This window comes from Hemicordylus capensis, chromosome 6, assembly GCF_027244095.1.
Source record: "Hemicordylus capensis ecotype Gifberg chromosome 6, rHemCap1.1.pri, whole genome shotgun sequence".
Taxonomy (NCBI): domain Eukaryota; kingdom Metazoa; phylum Chordata; class Lepidosauria; order Squamata; family Cordylidae; genus Hemicordylus; species Hemicordylus capensis.
The window spans coordinates 169593494-169617099 of record NC_069662.1 but is presented as its reverse complement, the minus strand read 5'-3'; the positions used below and the strand labels follow the sequence as shown (position 1 = coordinate 169617099).

General features: G+C 48.1%; 1 protein-coding gene across 5 annotated transcripts; it reads right to left on the bottom strand.

Moving 5' to 3' along the window:
• Nucleotides 1-281: 281 nt before the first annotated feature.
• On the bottom strand, nt 282-22896 carry LOC128329135 (zinc finger protein 777-like). 5 transcript variants are annotated; one of them, XM_053259693.1, is made up of 6 exons: nt 22706-22896; nt 18587-18982; nt 10367-10493; nt 7040-7153; nt 2535-2792; nt 282-1650 (listed from the first exon to the last, which is right to left on the bottom strand). In XM_053259693.1, exons 1-6 carry the CDS (start codon nt 22727-22729, stop codon nt 542-544), a joined length of 2028 nt encoding a protein of 675 aa, XP_053115668.1. In that variant the 5' UTR covers nt 22730-22896; the 3' UTR covers nt 282-541. The 5 variants fall into 5 exon arrangements, with proteins under 5 accessions (XP_053115668.1, XP_053115669.1, XP_053115671.1 ...); XM_053259694.1 differs by having other exon boundaries at nt 18587-18979; XM_053259696.1 differs by lacking the exon at nt 22706-22896 and adding an exon at nt 21695-21779.
• Nucleotides 22897-23606: the final 710 nt, after the last annotated feature.

Here is a 23606-nt window from a genome sequence, read left to right as displayed (position 1 = left end):
TTATCTTTGTCCCAGGAGATAGGAGCACATATAAAATTTTGCCAAACATACAAACACACACTCTGCTGTTTGCTGGTGGCCCTGCTGAGCAGCCTCCCTTGGCATTTTGTCTCCTCTAGACAGAACATGTTCCATCTGCCCAATGCCAGCGTCTCAGAACGTGCTCCTTTATCATTCCTCCGCCACCCCTTTCCTCTTCTGTTCTCCAAGCTGTGTTCAGCAATGCAAGGTCCCCCCGATTAATGCAACAACCCTGACACCATAAGCATTCCCTTACCAAATAAAATCAGACTCCACATTTATTATCAAAAAGACGGGAACGGAGCAGGGAGGGCAGAAGCAAGGAGGAGAGTTCAGGTCTGGCAAGCATCACCATGCCAACAGCTGTGGTTAGTTTGATTCTGAAACCTGCTAAGTATGTAAGGGGACAGGCCACGAATCTGTGCTCCTGGGGGCGGAGGGATATGCATGAAGGAGTCCCGCCCCCAGTGGTCCGCTGTCCCCGGATGCCAGGGCTCAGGGCGATGGACAAGCAGGGAGTTCATTCCCCCATGTGTGTCCGCAAGTGGTACTTAAGCGACTGCTTGTAGCGGAAGCATTTTGCACATTCTGTACAGGGGTAGGGTCGTTCGCCAGTGTGCGCCCGCTGGTGCTCTAGCAGATGGTGCTTCTGGGTGAAGTTCTTCCCGCACTCGGCACAGTGGTACGGCCGCTCCCCAGTGTGGATGCGCTGGTGCTCCAGAAGGTGGTGCTTCCGGATGAAGCCCTTGCCACATTCCCCGCAGGCATGGGGGCGTTCGCGGGTGTGCACGCGGTAGTGGTTGGTCAGCTTGGACTTCTCGCTGAAGGTCTTGTCGCACTGGCTGCATTTGTAGGGCCGCTCGCCGGTGTGAGTCCGCTGGTGCCGCAGGAGGTGCGAGGGGCGGCTGAAAGCCTTGCCGCACTGTGGGCAGATGAAGGAGAGCTCGCTCTTGCCAGTGTGCACCCGCTGGTGCATCGCCAGCGAGATCTGCAGTCGGAAGCTCTTGCGGCACTCACTGCAGGAGTATGGCCGCTCGCCCACGTGCGTGATCTGGTGCTTGCTCAGGCTCGACTTGTGGCTGAAGCTGCTCTCACATTCGCTGCATTTGTAGGGCTTCCCGGGAGGCGGAGGGGGCCGGGGCTGTGGCTTGAGGCTGCGTTTCTCAGGGAACGCCTGTCCACGGCGGGGGGGAGGAGCCACCCCCCGCCTCGCCGTGTGCAGCCGCTGGTGCAGCAGGAACTGCTGCTTGATGCGGAAGCTGAGGTCGCAGGCGTGGCACTCGTAGGGGCCCTCCTTGAGGTGGTTCCGCTGGTGGATGATGTAATTGATGCGCAACATGAAGCTCTTGCCACATTCTGGGCAGATGTACGGCCTCTCGCGCGTCCGGTTCCTCTGTTGGAGGGTGAGCGGCCGTGTCTCTGCGCTATTGTCCCTCTCACACAGCGGGGCGCAGATTCCCACTGTGGCTCTGGGTGGCTTTGTAACCCGCTGATCCTCCCGCATGACTTCCACGTTGCAATTCAAGGAGCATGGCGGCTCAGCTCTTGAAGAGAACAGCCCGCGCGGCTCTAGGCTGACCGGGTCTTCCTCCTCTTCCTCCTCCTCCATTTTGATCACAATACTGTCATCTTGGAAGGAAACAGAAACAAGAAGTCAGGGCATGACCTGCATCTTTTGGCGGGAAGAAAAGGACTCTGGGTCTTAAGAAGTTCCCAGTAGCTTGCCATATTGTGCATGGTCATGAGCTGCTGCCGCAGCCCAATGAATGCAGACAGACTGGAATTATTTTAAAACAAACACACACACACACACACTCCTCATATGTTCTGCAATCTGCACAAATGTCTTTGATCACAGCCTTGATTTGGATTTGCTCCCTTTGCAAACAGAGTGATGGTGTAAGTGGGAAGAGGTGAACAGACTCCGCCTGCTGGTGCTGGTTATTCCACCAAGCTAGGATTGCTGGCTTCTGATTGGGGTGGGGAGGAATTCTGTCCACCTCTAAGCAGAAAGGCAGAGTATACACGTTTTTAATAAATATATACATCAATCTCGATAGGGAGATGTTTCGGTACCGCTCTGCCCAGTCACCAAACTTCCATCTTATGGTCAGGAGTTTACAATCTACTACTGCCGAGAGTCAGAATATACACCAGAGAAGTGTGCCAGGACTAGAAAATATGCCTTCAAAACTCAGCTCTGCAGGAATGCTCTGGGTGGCAAGAGCCAATTCATCCCCTCAGCTTTAGTTCTCCACCTGTCCAGTGAGCACGACATGCCTTCCAGGGCTCCGTCTGCAGAAGTAGTGATGTCATCACCTGCCGTGAGCCAAAGATGGGCCAGCCCAGGGGTTCCCAACCTTGCGTGCCCAGATGTTACTAAACTACAACTCTGAAGGCCATTATGGCTAGGGATGATGGGAGTTGTAGTCCAACAACATCTGGAACCCAAGGCTGGGAACCCCAGGGCTAGATATGGGGTGGGGTGGGGGTGGAGTTTCCCAAGACCTCACCTGTGCAGCTGCCATGTTGGACAGTGACTCTCTTGATCTCTCCGAAACCCATCTCATACTCGCTCACTTCTTCTAGGCTGTTCCCTGCAAAGCTTCCCAGAGGTGTTGCTGCACTGTATGGACTCCTGCAAGGGGTCTCCTGGTCCAGGCCCTGGAAATCCCCCTCTGAGCTTCCAGACATCTGGTGCTGCTCCAGGTCTTCTTCCAGACAGTCATCAGAATGGGGCTCCTCAGTTTTGATCACCACCCTTATGCCTGCTGCAGGGGGAAAGAGATCAAGGGGAAAGCTTCACTTGCAGGAGGGCTGTCACTGGGGGGTGGCCCATGGGGCCTCAGAGCCCCAAAGCTCATCAAACACCTCCCTCCTCCATGACCGCTTCCTTAAGGGGAGTGCAGCAGTGGAGGCACCTGCACGGAGCATGATGGGGAGAGAACTACCAGCCTCACCTAGCTCATTGCTGTTTCTGCTTTCACAGGTAGTCTAATCTATCAGACACTTAAAAAAACATACACATTTTTTTTCTGGGAGGAGAATATGACTGAGTTTAATTAGCAAAAGGGGGTCTGTGGGTCTGGGGCCTGGATCTTCTGAGTAACTAGCAGCACCGCTGAGGAAAGACTTTAGGAGAAACCTCCGAAAGCAGACACTTGCAACAACAGCATCTGTCACAAGGCTGGGGCTGCTGCCAGAAGCATCATCCCTTCTCTGAGTTGCTCTTGGGAGCTTCCATTCACATGCCGTCTGGCGGCCCCACCAGCATTACCAGCACTGCAGCAGGAAGCACCAGGAACGGGGCATTCAGCAGCCTTAAACAACTGCTAAATTTGTTCAATGCCATGTTCCTGGTGCTTACTACTAGGATGGGGGACAGGTTCATGTGTGGATTAGTAACTGGTTGAAGGAGAGGAAACAGAGGGTAGGAAGCAATGGACAGTTTGCACAATGGAGGGAAGTCCCCCAGGGATCTGGCCTGGACTGGTGCTCTTCAACTTGTTCATAAATGATCTAAAAGTTGGGGAAAGCAGTGAAGTGGCCCAATTTGTAGGGGACACTAAAGTATTTAGGGCAGTGAAATCCAAAACAGATTGTGAGGAGCTCCAAAAGGATCTCTCAAAACTGGGTGAGTGGGCGACAAAAAGGCAAATGCAGTTCAGTGTAAACAAGTGTAAAGTTATGCACATTGGGGCAAAAATACCCAAATTCACAAATACTGTGATGGGGTCTGAGCTGCTGGTGACTGACCATGAGAAGGATCTTCGGGTTGCGGTTGTCAGCTGATTGAAAGTGTCAACTCAGTATGTGGCAGCTTGAAAAAGGCAAATTCAAGCTCAGAATAATTAGGAAGGGGGTTGAAGAATTTAAAAAACCTGCTAATATCATAATGCCTTTATATAAATCTATGGTGTGGCCACATTTGGTGTACTGCGTACAGTTTTGGTCACCGTATCTCAAAAGAAACATTGCAGATCTGGAGAAGGTACAGAAGAGGGCAACCAAGATTATCAGGGGACTGCAGCACCTTCCTTACGAGGCAGGGCTACAGCATCTGGGACCTTTTAGACTGGAAAAGTGATGACTACAGGGATACATGATAGAAGTCTAAAAAATATGCAGCGAGTAGAGAAATTTTTCTCCCTCTCTCACACTAGAACCGGGGTCATCCCATGAAACTGAAGGCCAGGAAATTTAGGACCAACGAAAGGAAATACTTCTTCATACCGTGCGTAATTATTCTATGGAATTCTCTGCCATAGGATGTGGTGATGGCCACTAGCTTGGATGGCTTTAAAAGGGGCTTAGACAAATTCCTGGTATATCAATTGCTACTAGTCTTGATGGCTACAGGCCACCTGTAGGCTCAGAGCCAGGATGCTTCTCAATACCAGTTGCAGGGGAGCAACAGCAGGAAAGCATGCACATACCTCTTGCCTGTGGGCTTCTTAGAGGCATATTGTGGGCCAGTGTGGGAAACAGGATGCTAGCCTGGCTCCAAAGCGGATAGCCAGAGCAGGAGGCAATGCCACAGAGGGCAGCACTGTTGCTGCAGTCAGGTGGGGCACCAAAACACTTAATTTCAATGGGACTACTCAGGAGTAGTCTTGCCTGTGGACTTCTCAGAGGCACCTGGTGAGCCACTGCAAGAAACAGGATGCTGGACTGGATGGGCCTCCTTGGGTCTGATCCAGCAGGGCTGTCCTGATGTCCTTATGAGTATTTTAGTCTGGATGCCAGCCAACATGATCATCTCTATTAGTTAACTACAGTATGCCGATGACACCAACACTCTTGTATTTTTTTTGCCTGCAGTCTTGAAGCAGTGTTCAGAAGCTGTGGTCAAGTGGATAATGTCTAACAGACCAAGGCTTAATCCAGAGAAGATGGAGTTGATGCAGGTAGATATGGCCATTGAGATTGGGATCTATCCGCCTTGGGATTGTTTTTAATGAAAGGTGGTAGATAAATTTAACAATAAATAAAAATAAATAAATAAATATGGCCATGTCTATGAGGAATATTTATATACTGCCTTCCGACAAATGTTCTCAAGAGGTTTACACAAAAAAATAATGGTGAAACAGGTGCTTTTCAACAAAAAGAGATTACCAGTTGTTGGTGGCAACTAAGAACAGGCTATTCTGTTCATAAGACTATTATTCTTATTATTTATTTTTCTTCTATGTAAACTGCTTCAAGAATTTTTTGTTGTTGCTGAAAAGTAAGCTAATAATAATAATAATGTAATAATGTAATAATAATAATAATGTAATAATAATATATATAATTATAATTCACATTATATATTTAAATAATATTTAATATGAATTATTATTAATTATTAATATTAAACTATTGTTTATTTATTTATTTATTTACACAGTCAGACAGGTGTTATTAACTGGTTTGTTTTATCCAGACATCGAGTCCTTCCCAAGGACATGGGATGGCTGAATTTTATTGTCAATGTTGTAGTTATTGTTGTTGTTATTATTGGAAAAATTTGAAGTGAATACATCAGGAGAGTTAGAAAAATCCTAAAGTCCAAACTCAATGGCGGGAACACCATACCAGCCATAAACACCTGGGCTATACCTGTTATCAGATACACTGCAGGAATAATAGACTGGACCCAGGCAGAGCTAGAGACGCCAGATCGTAAGACCAGGAAAATAATGACCATCAATCATGCTCTGCCCCCCACAGTGATGTAGATAGGCTATACCTCCCTCGCAGATCAGGTGGAAGAGGAATGCTGCAAGTCCATCAAACAGTAGAGGAGGAGAAAAGAGGCCTTGCAGAATATATAAAGGACAGTGAAGATGATGCACTTAAAATAGTCAATAGGTAGAAAAATCAACCACAAACAGCAAGTGCCGCCTTTGTAAAGAAGCAGATGAAACCGTGGACCACCTAATCAGCTGTTGCAAAAAGATCGCACAGACTGACTACAAGGAAAGGCATGACAAGGTAGCAGGGATGATACACTGGAACATCTGCAAAAAATACAAGCTACCTGTAGCCAAAAATTGGTGGGACCATAAAATTGAAAAAGTGGTAGAAAATGAAGATGCAAAAATATTATGGGACTTCCGACTACAAACAGACAAACATCTGCCACACAATACACCAGATATCACTGTAGTCGAGAAGAAAGAAAAACAAGTCAAAATAATCAACATAGCAATACCAGAGGATAGCAGAATACAAGAAAAAGAAATAGAAGAAATCACAAAATACAAAGAAATAGAAAGGCTGTGGCAGAAAAAGACCAAAGTAATGCCAGTGGTAATTGGCACCCTGGGTGCAGTTCCAATAGACCTTGAAGAGCACTTCAACACCATAGGGGCCACAGAAATCACCATCAGCCAATTACAAAAAGCAACATTACTGGGAACAGCCTATATTCTGCGATGATATTTATAATAATAACAACAACGATATTCATAATAAAATTCAGCCATCCCAGGTCCTTGGGAAGGACTCGATGTCTGGATAAAACAAACCAGTCAATAACACCTGTCTGACTGTGTAAACACGCAATAATAATGCAGCCTGGTTTTCCCCTGCTGCTAGAAAATGAATGGCAGCCATGTCCAGACAGGCATTTTATCAGCTATATTTGATACGTGGGTTGTAGCTCTGCTTGGGCACAGGAAAGTTGTTTCATAATTTCTGTTTCTGTAATCCTGAGAAGTGACTACTGTAATGCTCTCTACATGGGGCTTCCCCAGAAGATACTTCAGGGACTTCAGCCAATACAGGAAGCCACTGCCTTCCCCAAGCAATGAAGAGAAGCAAGAGTCATCATATAAAACTGATTGGTGGCAGTTGTGTGTGGGTGTGTGCATCTGAGAAACGATACTGAAACAGCTCAGTCTGGACAAAGTGGCCCCATCTGGTCTTAAAAAAACATCAGTGCCCCACTTCCCACCCCCCCAAGGCAGGCCTGCAATGCAAATCCTGTAGCACCAACATTCCCTGAGAGCCCCAGCTTAACGACACCTACCTGCAGCCGGGTCAGGAAGGCTCCCTTGCTCCTCTGAGTCCTGCTCATCCCCAAGACACGAATCAGCACCTGGCTCCGTCTGGGTTAAGACGTCTGGCTTAGAAATGGCATAGTCTGTGGGAGGGAGGAGGGAGAGTGTTTAGGTTCCCTGGGTGTAGCAGCCTCCCACAAGAGTCCGATCCATTTCAGTAGAGCTTGCCAGAAAGATAGTCTTCAAGAGCAGAGTTCCCTCTGTGGACCAAGGGGAGTCTCTTGGCTGGATAAGACTAATCAGCTGGTGCAGTCATGTGGCTTCGCACACCTACTGCATTGGTTGTAAGCCTGCAGAGGGTAACACAAGGCTCAGAAACAGGCCAAAAGGAGGGCTGGTGCAGGCTGACCTAACCTTGCTAGATCGACTCCTTGGTCCTACACGATGACGTTTAGCCACAGCAATGAGATCAGCTTAACAGGCCTTACCAAGTTTCAGGTCGGGAGGGCTCTGATCCTTTCATGGCTCCAACAGATGCCCCCTGTAGTCTTAGGAGGTGGTCATTATAGAGAGGTGTCATTCAATTTAAGGTCTGATTTCTGTGGAGACGATTCAGCAGCAGAAGATATACCCCACTACTTGTTGTGTGGCCTTATTTATAAGGAAACGGAACAATGATACCCAGAACACCTACAGGGAGGAGTCGCAGCTCAGTGGCAGAGCATATGACTGGCATGTAGAAGGTCCCAGGTTCCCCAGCATCTCCAGGTGGGGCTGGAAAAGACCCATCTCTGCCTGAGCTGCTGCCAGTTAGTGCAGACAATGCTAAGCTAGACGGACCAAGGGTCTGACACAGCAGAAAGCAGCTTTATAGATTTATACCTTTTCCCACGCTGCTTTTTGGTCAAGTCAACAAAAAATTGAATTTCTAGTAGCCAACAACAACAGATATAACTGAAAGGGTGCCTTTATTTGCCCCTGCAGTGGAGGGGCAAATAAAGGGGTATCCACTAAAGGTTTTTCTCTGTAATAGATTGTTCTAATGACTGGCTGTTTAGATTTTGACCATCTGTATATCCTGCCTGTCTAATATGTGTAGCGTGCCATTACTGCATGGGCATTCATTTGTGTTATGTATTATTATTATTTTATGTGTTATTAAATTTTTATATAGATTATTTTCATAGTTATATAATCTATACTTTTGTATTATGTATTTTAATGTTTGAGATCATCTGTAACTTCGTATTTTAATTATGCATTGTTTTAATTGTATTTTACCGCTTTGAGATTATTTTAATGAAAAGTGGTATATAATTTGAACAATAAATAAATAAACCAATTAATTAACATGAATTCTTACCACGGCTCTTATACCAGAGGTCTGAACAGATCTATACACATATGCAAGTTATACAGCGATCTATCTCTGCAAGTGCTCTACTTGGATTTTTTACTCATGTTTTAGTTTTACTGAAAGTTCCTTTCATTCCCCCTGAACTTTTTATCTTGGCGGATTAAGGAATGGAGGGCAGATAGCAGACAGGAGCCTGGGCTGAGAGCAAAGGCTACAAGTTCTACCGCATAACAGAAGGAACTGACTGCACTAGGTAAGAGAGGAGGTGGCTCCGTTTTAATTCACACTCCCCCAAATGTGTAGTGTTTTGTCACTGCAACTAAGATGGAAGCCAAGGACCAGTTTCCACATTCCCCAGCATCAAACTGGGAATCCTGAGTTTTCATTTTGAAGCAAAGCCAGTTTGGGTCTGCAAATTTAAATGGCTTAAAAGAGAAACTAAAAGGCCAGAGGGGAAAGGCGCTTGCTGTATTTTGGAAAAACTTTTAAAGGCCACATTTTATCATCATTTATGTCATACTTGGAGGAAAATACACAAAAAGTTGAATAGAAAGCATCCCCCCCCGCACCCGTGTATTTAAACGAGGGATATTCCAGGTGCTTTGCATTCTAGGAGCTATTGTTCCTGATTTCAGAGTTGTGGGGTAGGCCCCACGAGCCATATTCTGGCCATCAGAAGAGCCATCTCAATATTTCCAAAGGCTTCCAGGGCTGACAGGGACCAATATGAGCACATTCTGCACAGAGTCCCCTGTGAGGCATTTGAGGGACAAGATGCCTGCCTTTCCCAGGCATATTCCCTGTGCTCCAGGAGGAGTGGCTGACACCATCCGACTGTGCCCTGCAGGCTGAGAGGAGGTGTGCCGTTTTCTCAACAGAACCTTTATCAGCAGCATCCCTGAAAATTCCCATCAGCTGTCCTGGCACCATTTATGTAAGCATCAGTTGCAAGGTGGCTCTTTTCAGTGTCCTGCTAAAGTATAAGACCCGGGGGCTGGATCCATGGGCCCCATGGGGACTCTTTTGCTACAATATCCTGCAGCAAGACCAGAAGCCATGAAGCTCTTGGTCTGCCCCACTGATGAGCAGCAGCAGAGGCTCAATGCACTTGGCTGCTTGAGACCGGATGGCCCCTGCCTGCCTTGCTGGCCCTGCCACTGGGCCAGAGCCCACCGACACCATCTTTCTTTCCCCAAGATGAGGAGCGACTCGTCCTCACAGCTGCCTCTCCTTCCCAGGCTCCATCTACTCCTCTCTCTCCTGCCCCTGCTGCCTGCAGGGTGGCCATTTGTCAGGTACCTGATGAATGGCCACCCTGCAGGCAGCACAGCTTTCATCAACCCTGGGGCAGGGCAGGAGAGAGCGAGCAGCAAACAGAGCTCTGGGAAGGAGCGGCAGCTGAGCCTCCCCCCGCCCCACAAGCCGGATCATTAGGATGAGCCACTCCTGCCCAACTCCATACTTCTGCTCCCTCACTCTCATTCATATTTTTAATAATTAATTTTAATGTAATAATTAGTGCACGGAAAATGACCTCGGCCAAGTCAGGGTTGGTGCCGGCTCACTGGGGCATGTGAGTTGTACACCCCTGTGCTAAAGGAACTTGCCCACTGCATGCACTGAAGCTCAGACCGCTTGAATAAGGTAAAACACACCCCTCCAGCCCAGCCCAACTTCAGTTGATCATTAACATGGTAAGAATAACAGCCAAGCAAAGACCAGTGCAGGGGGATGCCAAGCTCCCAGGCAAGGAGACAGCTATGCAAAACTGGTCAAGAATGCTGGAAGTCATAAGGATGAGAAGAACTTCAAACAAATTAAGAAAGGACACCCAAAGCAAGAGGTGGACAACACACCACTTATCTGGATCTTAACACAAGCAATGCACAGTGTCTGAAGACGGCTGGGCACTCGAGCTCAGTTCACCCCAAACCAAAAGGATGAGGACAGCTCCCCAGCACAGCCAGTCAGCCGCCTCTAGTCTCTCACACGACATTACCCAGAGAGATCAAAGACTCGTGGTTCCCCTTCATTAAGTTCTTGTAGAGCTCCTTCTGCCACTCCTCCAGCTTCTCCCACTCCTTCTCGTTGAAACAGACGGACACGTCATCAAACGTCACTGGCACCTGGAACCACAAGAAATGCATGCTTATGCCAATCTTCAGCACTCCTGGTTGGACACCCATCCCATGCCTGCCTTTGGAAAAACTGGGATCTAGATCTGAAAATTGTGGGCCAAAATAAATAATAACCATTTCCGAATTAAAATTACTTAAAGTACATAAGAATATTTTATTGTCTATTTATTGTTAAATTTATATACCGCCTTTCATTAAAACACTCCTGTTTCCCTCAGTGGCCTACCAGATGCCACTGGGAAGCCCACAGGCAAACGGTGAGGGCTTGCCTCTCTCCTGTGGCTTGTCCCCTCCAACTGGTATTGAGAGGCATCTTGCCTGTGAAGCTGGAGGTTTCATCTGCATCTTTCATCTTCTTCTTCTTTGTCCTCACACCCAACTGTAGTGTATGTTAAAACTATTCCCACTTCTCAGATGGGGAACGCAAGCTGACTAGGGATCACTTCGCCAAGGTCAGCCAGGCAGTTCATGGCTGACTTGCGACATGAAGGAGGCTGCTGACAGCCAAGCCCAAGAGGTCAGCTGTTGTGTTGATTCTCACTGAGGAACCAGTTCTGATGATCTCACAGATCCAGGACTCCATAAACGGACACACTTTTAGGCCAAATGCAATGCAAGGAGCCGGCAGCAACTGGCAACCAGGACTCCATACCCAAAGCACACAGGACTTCCCAGCGGAGTCATGCAAATTAGCAGCCAAGACTGGGCATTAGAAACAGGCTCCTGATGCGGCAGCATTAGGATACCAGAGACTCCGGCTGGCCATGACACGTCCAGGGCCCCTAACCAAGAATCCAGTCAAGAAGTTCATTTTGTAAAATGCAACTTCTGAGACATCCATTTATTTATTTAAGAACATGTCTATCCTGCTTTCCCCCCAGTAAGATACATAATAGCAGCTAACACCACAGAGATATACAAATAGTCAAGACAATATCAAACAACATGACAGGCGTATGTGAGGAGGAAAATTATTCAGAGTAGTCCCATTGATATTAAAGGCACAAATTAGGCATTGCCTACCTTGTCCTTTTAATTTCAGCAGGACTACTGTGAGTAATTTTCCTCATGCCAACCATTACAACAGAAACGGCCAGCGGAACAGACGCTTGGTTCAGCTTCCCAAAGGCCAAGCTTTCACCAGCACTAGTCACAGGGCCATACAGGTCTCTTGAGGGAAGGCATTCCAGAGCATTGGTGCCACAACCAAAAAGACCCTGTTCCTCATGCCTACCTATCCACTCACTCTCAGCTGTCAGGGGAGGGGTGGAACCTGGAGCAGGAGTTCAGGTGCTGAACAGAGGGTATGGGGTAACATGGGATAACATCACAGATTACTGCAGAGAGAGAGAAATCTGGAAAACACAGTGGCAGTGTGAAATACACACTCAGGGCCAGTTCACATTTTACAGTGCTTGTAAAAGATTGTGGCGAGCAACTTCGTGTCCTCACAGCAAAATAAATAATAACCATTTCTTTATTAAAATTACTTTAAGTACCATACATAAGAATAGGCATCCTGCAGGGCTGCCTCGCCACAGGCCAAGGTCCCATGAGGAGGACTACAGGTGTCTCCTCACCCCACATGCACCCAGCACCACACCAGATCCCTTCCCAGTCCTTATTTTAAATATCTGTAGCAGCCCAATCCTAGGCATGTTTACTCAGAAGCAACTTCAGCTGAATTCAATATTCTCAAGCAATGGGCATACAATGGTAGCCTAAATAGTCAAGCCAACTCAGAACCACCTTGATGGCTTTAACAGGGGATTAGACGTATTCCTGGAAAACAGGTCTGTCAATGACTACTAGTCTTGATGGCCAAATTCCACCCTCTAGGTTCAGAGGCAGGATGCCTCCAAATACCAGTTGCAAAGGAACAGCAATAGGAGACAGGGGCATGATGTCTTCACGCCTTGCTTGAAGGCTTATGTAATGACCAGTCTCCTCTCCTTCTAAAGAGTTAACAGGAAGTGAACCCTTATCTTGACTGACAGGCTGGTGAACTCCAGAGCTCAATCAAGCAGTCCAACAGGTGGGTGAGACCTAGAGAGCTATTGCTGGGAATTCTGGGAACAAGAAAGGAAGTTCTGTGCTGGAGGACATGTGGCAATGGAGTTTTGCTACAGCAGGATGGTTGTAGGTCTTTGCAAGACAGGATTGCAGGAGGCCCAATTCTCATCAGGAGCGTGGTGAGTTCAAGGAAAAAGGAAGCCAAGCCTAGGGGCTTCAGATGTTTAGGGCAGAAGAAAGAGTTTTAGTAAGAATTTGCATTAGAATTTCTGTTTCTTTGGTGTGTGCTTTGCATTTCCTAAATATCTGTTATTTGCAACTAAGTAACTAAATTTTAAAGTGTGCCACCCCAGCATCATTTGGGGTGCTTTTGAAGAATTATTTTAAACAACTAAGTATTTTGAAGTGTATCTAAAAGCTTCAGATGGAACTAGTCTGTACTAATTGAATAAAAGTTTTTTTCTTTGTTCGTTACCTTTTTCAAGCCTTCAAGTGGGGTTATTGACCCAGCACAAGCAGGGGGGATTTCTCTGGTGCAAGATGCGTCTAAATGACAGCTTGGCCAAATTAACAATCAGTTCCAAGTGCAGGCAAAATGCATAGGAGGGAAAGGTTTTTTCTTTGGTCTTGCCTGTTAGCAAAAAGATGGAACAGATTTTTGCACTTCCCCAGTACCCAGCTATAGAGGGATCTTGGACCAAAGCACTCAATCCAATGGTCCAGTTCTAGGCAAGTCTTAGAGTGCTTGGTGGCAGCAGGAACCTACCAGAGCTTCTGGGTTTCCCCAGAGTCTTTTTCTTAACTTTCAGGTCTTGCAAGTTACAGAGTTTTGAACCAGCCTATCTGCGTCTCAGAGCACGACAGGGATGACTCAGTACTAAAGTCTCCCATGTGCTGCAGAACTGGTTTAGACTAGTCAGAGAGATTATCCAGTAACCTGGCCTGAGTCAGGAAAGGAATGTTCCACTACCCATAATTCGCTACAGCTTCCCAGAGGCATCCGGTGGCAGGGATGTGCACGGAACCGGGTGGGGGAAGTTCGAAGGTGGGGAGGTCGCACTTTAAGGGTGGGGCAGGGTGCACTTACCCCTCCCTCCACTTTCCCCCTGCTGGCGCTCCATTATCAAAAGCTCCTTGCAGGTGGCAGCATACCTCCCTGCTGCCTCGTCCCCTCTTGTGCATGTCATGCTTGTGCATGTTGGGCAGGCGTGCACCTGCCTAGCGCGCACATGCCAGCCAGGTACTTTCTGCTACTTCCAGGCAAGGAGGGGATGGGGCGGCAGGGAGGTATGCTGTCACCCCCAAGGAACCTTTGATAATGGAGCGCCAGTGGGGGGAAAGCGGGGAGGGGTAAGTGCACCCTCCCCCAGCCTTAAAGTACAACACACCCTCACCTTCCAACTGGCCGAACAGCAGATTGTAAAAAGGCCTCCAAAAGGCTTCATGCACATCCCTATCTGGGCCACTGTGGGAAACAGGGGGTTGGAATAGATGGGCCCTGGGCCTGACCCAGCAGGGCAGTTCATGTGTTGCTCCCCCACCATGAGCTAGCCAACAGAATAATAATATTTAAAGAGTTGAAATGACTTCTAAATGAGTTCTATGTTAATATTTTATTAAAATAATATTATGATAATAATAACTGGTTTTATATTATGTGAATATTTTAAATGGTTTTATTTTTCATTGCAAACTGCCCTGTGCCATTTTTGGATGGGCGGTATATCCATAGAACAGAAGTTGGAAGATTCCATACTCTATTCCAAACTGCAGAAATTAGGTTTTTAGAAAGTGAAGAAATTTAGATTCCCTCTAACAAGGCTGTTATTCCCACAAATCCCTTCTCTCAAGAAGCATGTGAGCTAAATAAACTGAATCGAGACGCAAATGAAAGGCGCCATTTTGGTGGTATCAGTACTAAGAATGGCCTAGACCAAGACCAGCGTTGCCTGGGTGTAACACTGCTGTGCAAGCATAAGGATGGCGTGCAAGGATGTGCAGAGAAAGGAGCCTCTGCTCCAGACGGGCTCTGGCATGAGTGGAAGATGCTGACATATCGTGCAAAGCCCTGCCCAGCCTGGTATGTGTCCCAGAGAAGGCCCTCTGCTAGTGGTTAAGGACATAAGGCCAGCCTGCTGGATCAGGCTCAAGAAGGCCCATCTGACCCAGCATTCTGTTTTCCACAGTGGCCCATCAGATGCCTCCGGGAAGCCCACAGGCAAGAGCCGAGGGCATGTCCAAGCTCCTGCTGCTGCTCCCTGCAGCTGGTATTTAGAGGAATCTTGCGGGAGGTGCCCTATAGCCCTCAGACTAGTAGCCATTGATAGATTTGTCCTCCAGGAATTTATCTAAGCCGTTCTTGAAGCCATCCAGGCTGGTGGCTGTCACCACATCTTTTGGCACAGAATTCCATAGGTTAATTATGTGTTGTGTGAAAAAGTACTTCCTCTTGTCGTCCCTAAATTTCTAGGCAATCAGTTTCATGGGATGACCCCTGGTTCTAGCGTTATGAGAAAGAGATAAAAAATTATCTCTCCACACCATGCATAATTTTATAGACCTCTATCAGGTCTCCCCATAGCCGACTTCTTTTTCTAAACTAAAAAGCCCCAGTTCTTGTAGCCTTGCCTCATAAGGAAGGTGCTCAAGGCCCCATATCATCTTGGTTGCCCACTTCTGCACCTTCTTCAGTTCTATAATGTCCTTTTTGAGGTATGGTGACCAGAACTGTATGCAGTACTCCAAATGTGGCTGCAGCATAGTTGTGCATAAAGGCATTATAATATTGGCAGTTTCATTTTCAATCCCCTTCCTAACAATTCCAAGCATGGAATTGGTATTGTTCCACAGCTGCCACACACTGTCACTTTCAGCGAGCTGTCCACTATGACCACAAGATCCCTCTCCTGGTCAGTCACCAACAGCTCGGACCCCATCAGTGTATATGTTAAGTTGGGGTTTTTTGCCCCAATATGCATCACTTTACACTTGCTTACATTGAATCACATTTGCCATTTTGTCACCCACTCATCCAGTTTGGAGAGATCCTTTTGGAGCTTCTCACAATCTCTTTTGGATTTCACTGCCCTAAATAGTTTGGTGTCATCTGCAAATTTGGCCACTTAACTGCTTACCCCAACTTCTAGATCATTTATAAACAAATTATAAAGTGCTGGTCCCCATACCAATCCCTGGGGGACCTAAATTCTTATTTCCCTCCATTGTGAGAGGAGAGCTGGTCTTGTGGTAGCAAGCATGAGGACTTGTCCCCTTAGCTAAGCAGGGTCTGTCCTGGTTGCATATGAATTAGAGACTTTATGTGTGAGCATTGTAAGATATTCCCCTCAGGGGATGGAGCTGCTCTAGGAAGAGCATGTAGGTTCCAAGTTCCCTCCCTGGCAGCATCTCCAAGAGAGGGCTGAGAGAGATTCCTGCCTGCAACCTTGGAGAAGCTGCTGCCAGTCTGTGTAGACAATACTGAGCTAGATGGACCAACGGTTGGACTCAGTATATGGCAGCTCCCAATGTTCCTATGTTCCTATCCAAAACTATAGGAAACAGGACACTTGACTAGACAGGCCTTGGGCCTGATCCAGCAGGGCTGCTCTTATTTCTGACACCCTAAAAGATTCCTGCCTGCAACCTTGGAGAAGCACTGCCAGTCTGTGAAGACACTACTGAGCTAGATGGACCAGTGGTCTGACTCAGTATATGGCAGCTTCCTATGTGAAAACTGTCCATTTATTCCTATCCTCTGTTTCCTGTCCTTCAGCCAGTTACTGATCCACACATGAACCTGTCCTCTTATCCCATGACTGTTTAATTTTCTCAAGAGTCTTTGATGAGGAACTTGGCTGAAAGCTTTTTGAAAGGCCAAGTATACTATGTTGACTGGATCACCCTTATCCACACGCCTGCTGACACTCTCAAAGAGCTCCAAAAGGTTGTTGAGTCAAGACTGACTTTTGCAGAAGCCATGCTGGTTCTCCTTCTACACGGCCTGTTCTTCTATATGCACAGAGGAATGCAGGCTGCTCAGAGGCACACATCTCCTTGCATTATGGCAGCAGCACCCTAGTCTGGAATCAATGTAGGCCACTATTACTGATCAGGCCTATCACCACCCTGCCCAGGGACACCAGACAAGCTCAGTGCTTGCTTGATTAGTCATAGATTCACAGCCCTTCTCTCCTGTCCATCACCACCCAAGGCACCGTTCCCTTATTTATTTATTTATTTATTTATTTATTTATTTATTTATCAATCATTTTTTATACCACCTGATTTGTAAATCTCTAGGTGGTGTACAAATCCCACATCAAACTCACAGGTTAAAATACATAAAACACAATAACAATATAAAACAAATTATTAACATTATTAAAATTCTAATTAAAAGCTTGTGAGAACAGGAAAGTCTTGAGAGTCTTCCTGAAAACAAAAAGAGAAGGAGATGCTCTTATTTCAGCAGGGAGCATATTCCAAAGCCCTGGGGCAGCCACAGAGAAAGCCTGGTGGTGACCAGACAAGCTGGTGGAAACCGCAACCGGATCTCTCCAGAAGATCGTAAAAGGTGGGCGGGTTCATGACAGAGGAGGCGCTCTCTTAAAATAGCCTGGTCCCAAGCCGTTAAGGGCTTTATAGGTAATAACCAGCACTTTGCATTTCACCCAGAAACATATCAGCAACCAGTGCAGTTCTTTCAAAACTGGTGTTATATGGTCCCTTTGTGTTGTCCCAGAGACCAATCTGGCTGCTGCATTCTGTACCAATTGTAGTTTCTGGACTACGTACAAAGGCAGCCCCACATAGAGTACATTACAGTAGACGAGTCTGGAGGCTACCAGCATATGTACAACTGTTTTAAGGCCATTCACCTCTAGAAATGGACACAGCTGACGAACCAGCCGAAGCTGATAAAAAGTGCTCCTGGCCACCACTTCAACCTGAAAAACCAGGGAAAGCTTTGGGTCCAGGAGCACTCCCAGGCTATGTACTTGATCTTTCAGGGGGAGTGTAACCCCAATCAGAAGAGGCAGATCTAAACCATCTCTCAAGTCCCGACCCTCCTCAGTCAGTACTTCTGTCTTATTTGGATTCAGCTTCAGTTTGTTATCCCTCATCCAGCCCATTACCACCTCCAAGCAGGCATTTAGGGAAGATATGCCATTTCCTGATGAGGCTGACACAGAAAAGTAAATCTGGGTGTCATCATCATATTGATAACACCCAGCACCAAACCTTCTGATGATCTCTCCCAGCGGTTTCATGTAGCATTGGAGACAGTATGGAGCCTTGTGGAACTCTATACTTCAGTTCTCACGTTACAAAGCAACAGTCTCCAAATGATAGCATCTGGAATTTACCAGAGAAGTAGGAGTGGAACCACTGTAAAACAGTGCCACCCAATCCCAGCCCTCTCAGGTGATCCAGAAGGATACCATTGTCAATGTTATCGAAAGCTGCGGAGAGATCCAAGAGGATCAGCACACTCCCTCTGTTGACAGCCAATTGGAGATCATCCATCAGTCCAACCAAGGCAGTCTTAACCCCATAGCCCACATGAAAGCCAGTTTGAAATGGGTCTGGATAATCTGCATCATCCAAAACTGCCTGGAGCTGAAAGGCCACCACCCGCTCAATCACCTTGCCAACCATGGAAGGTTAGAAACAGGTCTGTAATTAGCCAACTCCAAGGGATCCAGTGCAGGTATCTTCAAAAGTGGTCTGATAATAGCCTCCTTATGACAAGGAGGCATCCTGCCCTCCCTCAGAGAAGCATTTATAATATTTACCAGACCTTCTCTGATAATATAATTATCAGATGAGATAAGCCAAGTTGGACAAGGGTCAAGTAGGGCACACAGTCCGAAGCAGTTTGTCTACCACCCTTCCCTGCCAATCTTTTTCTCCATTGCCTTCCAAGCTCTTTGTTACCAAGAGAACTTTCAACTCTCCTTACTAAGAAAACAAAAGTGGCCAAACACAATGACAGCTGTAGACTTAGAGCAAGGCCCTGGGTGGGATGTCGGACACTATTCTGTAGTCCTCGAGAGAGAGGCACCTACTTTGGGAGTTTCTCCCTTGGAGCCTGGGGGAAGCCGGAGGATCCAGAAGTTCCGGTTCTTCAGTAGGTTCTCCATATTCTCCAGTCTCCTCTGCAGCAGCCCGTACTCCTGGATCAAGGTCCCCAGGGCAGCCCACTTGCCATCCAGTTGGTTCCCGATTTCCACAGCTGTTTTTTCACAGTCTACTATCTTCTTCTCAGCCGTTCCTGTCCTCCCCTCCAAATCCAGCAGCCGGGTGGCATGAGAATCCACCTTTTTCTCCATAGCTTGGAACGATGCTACAAAAGTGAGAGCAATTTCGGCAGTCTGCGTTTCTCTTTCAAATGTTCGGTCAGGGTCGGTGGGGAGTTGTGGAGACAGCAGTTGCTGAGTCTCCGTATTCCGACCCGGAGCCTGCTGACAAGGACAGACATGGCCAAGTTAATGCATTTCCCCAACTACCACGATCAGATACCGAACACTGAACAGTTAATTATCTTTTTATTGGGTTTTCTTATGACTTCTTTTGACATCAAAAGAGACCCCTCACTTACAAATGAGATATGTTATGGTTGCTCATCTCATTGTTATTTAGAATATAACATTACAAGGTGCTTTTTAAAATTGTTTACTCCCATTTGATCTTGAACGATGAAGTATTTCCTTTCTCTGCTGCTCACCAGGCTATAGCAGGTCAAGAGCATGCTCCAACATCAAGGGATATGGCCAGCATGCAAATGCTAGGTTGAACACATTTTTAATTCCCAAAGAGTAACCCCCAGTCTGTCACAGAAACACACGCAAATGTTTTGTGAGAATGGGCAATGAAAGCAAGTTGTATATGGAAGTAAATTGATTTGTGGGTTAACTGACAGCCAGGGTCCATGCATGACCAGTTCACACAAAACACATTTGCAAGAACAGGGTCATTTCAGTTGTACATCTCTTCCCATGCAGGAGTTAATTGTAAGAGGCCCCTTGTGCACTTAAAATAATTTAAGAAGATGAAATTACACACAAGGACAGAGGAATACAAGAATGGCCTCCATGGGTCAGCCCAAAGTTCCATCTAGTCCAGCATTCTGGTAGACAGCCAAATACGGCCCTGGGTGCTCACAAGCATAGTAAGAAGTTGACCCTGTCATTTATCCAGACCATCTAGAAATCAGGGGTATACTGCTTCTGAACCTGGAGGCTCCACTTAGCTGTCATGGCTAAATTAGTAGTCCAGAGGCTTTTTTTAAGTGTTGGCAGAACCTAAGGGGTATACAATTTGTTGATGTTAGTGCTGCTTTTATTGATTTGTTCTTGGTATTGATTTGGTTGTTGCTGCTGATGCTATTTAAATCAGAGGTCCACAATCTGGGGCCCCCAGATATGGTTGTGGGGCACATCTCCCATCACTCCCAGCCACAATGACTAGCAATTATGGGAGTTGTAGTCCAACCACATCTGAGGACTCAAAGTTGGGAATCCCCAATTTAAATTGCTGGGTTTATATTAGAATTTTTGTTATGGCAACAGAAATATATACATACATACATGTGTGTGGCTTTAAAAAAAAATCCCCCAATCCATTGCTATAACTTAACATCTTACTGCAGTTCTCATGAATGCATTGAGGACAGCAGAGTCTAGATCAACTCCAGCCAAGCTCCTGTCCCACAAATGCCTCCAAAACCAGGGCCAAACGTTAATGTTATTCCCTAAACATGCAAGGCTTGCAAAAGCAAGAAAACAGACCATGGACACTTCTACATTCAGCTAGATGAAGTGTGTACAGATAGATACATCTCTTCAAAGATACACAATGTATACTTCCACTGATACTCTGTATGTACCACAGAGAGGAGCTTTGGAATCCTACCATCTAAGGAATTAAAACAAGCATCCCAACTTCTCTGCTTGCTACACCTTTTTGTCAGGAGGATGGAATCAAACATTCAGAACCAATGCCCAAGAAGCACCACACCCTCCTCTCTGGAGTGTTATCTATTTTAACATTTACAATTTAATACCAGAGTCACAAAGTAAGAAGAGTAGTTTGGGTTCAGTCCTACCTTGGGGCAAGGACCCAACCACTAAGGGCCCCCACTCCACTATGAAGGTAACCCAGCTTAACTGCCATGGGTTTCCCCCAAGGGGTCAGAATTGTAATCATTCACAGAGAGCTACTGTTCCCAGGAGCAAACCCATGACCCAGCTTGGGGTGCTATGGCAGGCAAGTTCAGGCTCTCCCTGGCCTGCCCTTCTACCTTCAGTCACTTTGTGTGGGCGGCGGCGGGGGAGGGCACCTACACGTTCTCCCACAACGTACCCTCACCCCGCCTCCCACCCTCCAAGAAAGCACACTCTCCGGCCTGCATCCTTATGTTGCATATGGCCCATCCTGGCGAACCCAGTATTAAGAAGTGGCATTTCTAGCTTACAATGCTTTCACCTAATGTATAAGCCAGGAGCTTAATACTAAAGGGATGAAGAAACACACACACACACACAGAGGCCAGAATTCCAGCAAGAAGCATGGTTCTTGCCACAGGGCTGCTTAAACATGCATCAAATTGCTCATGCATCAAATTGCAGTCCTCTGGCCACACCTCCCTTGGATTTTATGGGGGTAGGGGTTAGGGCACTGCCAGGGCTTGCTATGCATTGTGGGGCCCTTACCATGTGCTGTCCCCAAGGTACTGGTCAATGTACTGTTCCTGTGTCCAGTGTGTCTCAATATGACTAACAGAAGTTAAGGGTCACACACACACACACACACACACACACACACACACACACACACACACACCCTGCAATGCTTTGGGGTTCTTTTCTGGGTTTTTAAAATTTTGCTTTCATTTGGATTTCACTCTCTGGTTGAGCACAAGATCTCAAAGCTGGAGAGAATTAAGGGGGTGCTATGATGGGGATGACAAAAGGCAGTGCTACTGTTTAGCCCCACAGATGTTTCCTAATGTTGTTTTTGTCCACAAAGCAAGACAAAAAGATGGCTTTGCACAATAAGAATTTGGCCCAAGCGCCCTCATCTGAGCTGGTCTGAAGAGAGATTCATGGAATTCATAATCCCATGGGATTCATGAGATTCAAAGTTAGTTATGGATCACAACTGCGTCCCACCACCTCTCAAGGCAGCCTCCCGAGAGCGAAGACTTGCAGGATCTCCCCTGACAGGCTCCCAAATCAGAGAAGCGGCGCAGATGCTGGTGCGGCCCAAGGCTTGACATCCACCCTTGGGACGGAATCTGTGCCCATCTCTGACAAGCCGGGAGAGTCAAGGCAGCGCCGGCTGCTTGCGAGCAATGGGCCAGGCATTGCATGCCGCGAGTCCCTCTCTGGGAAGATCAGCACCACCTCCATGGAGAGGGGAAATCCAACATATTGGGGTGGGGAGGGGAGGGAGGGAGGGAGGGAGCGAGAGAGAGCAGCTTGCAAGGCCACCCTGCCTGGGAAGGCAAATGCCCAGAGCCCGAATAATGGCCGAAAACAAAGCCTGATGTAAACAAATCGCTCCCCCTCCCTTCCCCCCCCCGCACCTTTCATTTAACGCACAGGCCAGCAGTGGCCAGCAGCCCGGTGTCTGCGTGGGGGCCAGAAGCGGGGCGAAGGAGGACCCACACCCCCGAGAGGTGACAGCGCCGCCTGGGCCGCGGGGGGGGGGAGAGACAGCATGCCCCCCCCGCCCCAACCTGTCCCCACCACGGGGCGATGATCTCTGCACAGCCCCCCCCCTTCCTCCTCCCGGGCCAAGCCAGCCGCCTCCTCGCAGGACGACTGCAGCGGGCGAGCAGCTGGCGGAGGAGGAGGAGGAGGAGGAGACCCCGTTTGACAGGCCCGCCCCCCCCCCGCGAGACAGGCAGCCCTCCGGCCCTGCACCCCACCCCACCCCGATCAATGGGAGGGCGCCACCCCCAGCCCCCCACCGCAGCAGCAGCCGCTCCTCCATGCCCCCCCATGGTGCCCCCCCCAGGGAAGCGGCACCCAAATCGCCACCCCCCGCCGCCGCCCTCCAGCCGGTGGGGCCAGGGAGAGGACGGGGGGACGACGACAGCGACAGCGACACCGCCCCCCCCCCCCGCTTGCCACGCCGGGCAGGAGAGGGTTAAGCAAGCCCCCCCCCGCGCGGCTGCTCACCTGGGCGGGCAGCCCCCCCTCCATGGCCCTTTGTTGCCCCCCCCTCAGACGGGGCTCAGCGCCACAACGAGGCTCCAGCCGGGCAGGGAGGGAGGGAGGGAGGAGGGAGGGAGGGGCCGGCTCTGCTGGGTCCGCCCGCCCGCCCGGCGGCCGAGGGAGGGGGCGCCGCCTGACAGAGCGCGCGAGGCTGCCGCCGGAGGACCCGCCAGCCAGCCGCTCTGCGCTAGGGGGCGCGCATGCGCACGCCGCCCTCCGGGGGCCGCTCTCCGCCGGACGCCGCCGGACTCGATGCCCAACGCTGGCGGCGGCGGCGGCATAGAGGTAGAGTTGTGGAATCAGCAGACACTTCCGGTGCCCTGAGGACAGTCACCACCTTGCAGGGTTCTTGTGAGGATGAAACGGAAAGCAATTAGCTGCTCCCCCACTGAAACAGGAGCATCACCTCCTTCTCCGTTTGTTCTCAGGAAGACCCTCAGGACTCTCCTGTTCTCGCAGGCTTCTAATTACAATTAATTTTAATAATTTTGATTGGTTGATGAAGTGCCGACAACTCGGTGTTGACTCTTAGCGACCACTTAGATAGATTCTCTGCAGGATAGTCTGTCTCCAACTTGGCCTTTCAGGTCTCTCAGTGATGCTTTCATTGCTGTCGCAATCAAGTCCATCCACCTTGCTGCTGGTCGTCCTCTTCTTCTCCTTCTTTCAACTTTTCCCAGCATTATGGACTTCTCAAGGGAGCTGGGTCCTCGCATAATGTGTCTGAAGTATGGTAGTTTGAGCCTGCTCATTTGTGCGTTGTGTGAAAATTCTAGATTGATTTGTTCTATGTTTGTCTGTTTTCCTGGCTGTCCATGGTATCCTCAATAGTCTTCTCCAGCACCCAAGTTCAAAAGCGCCAATA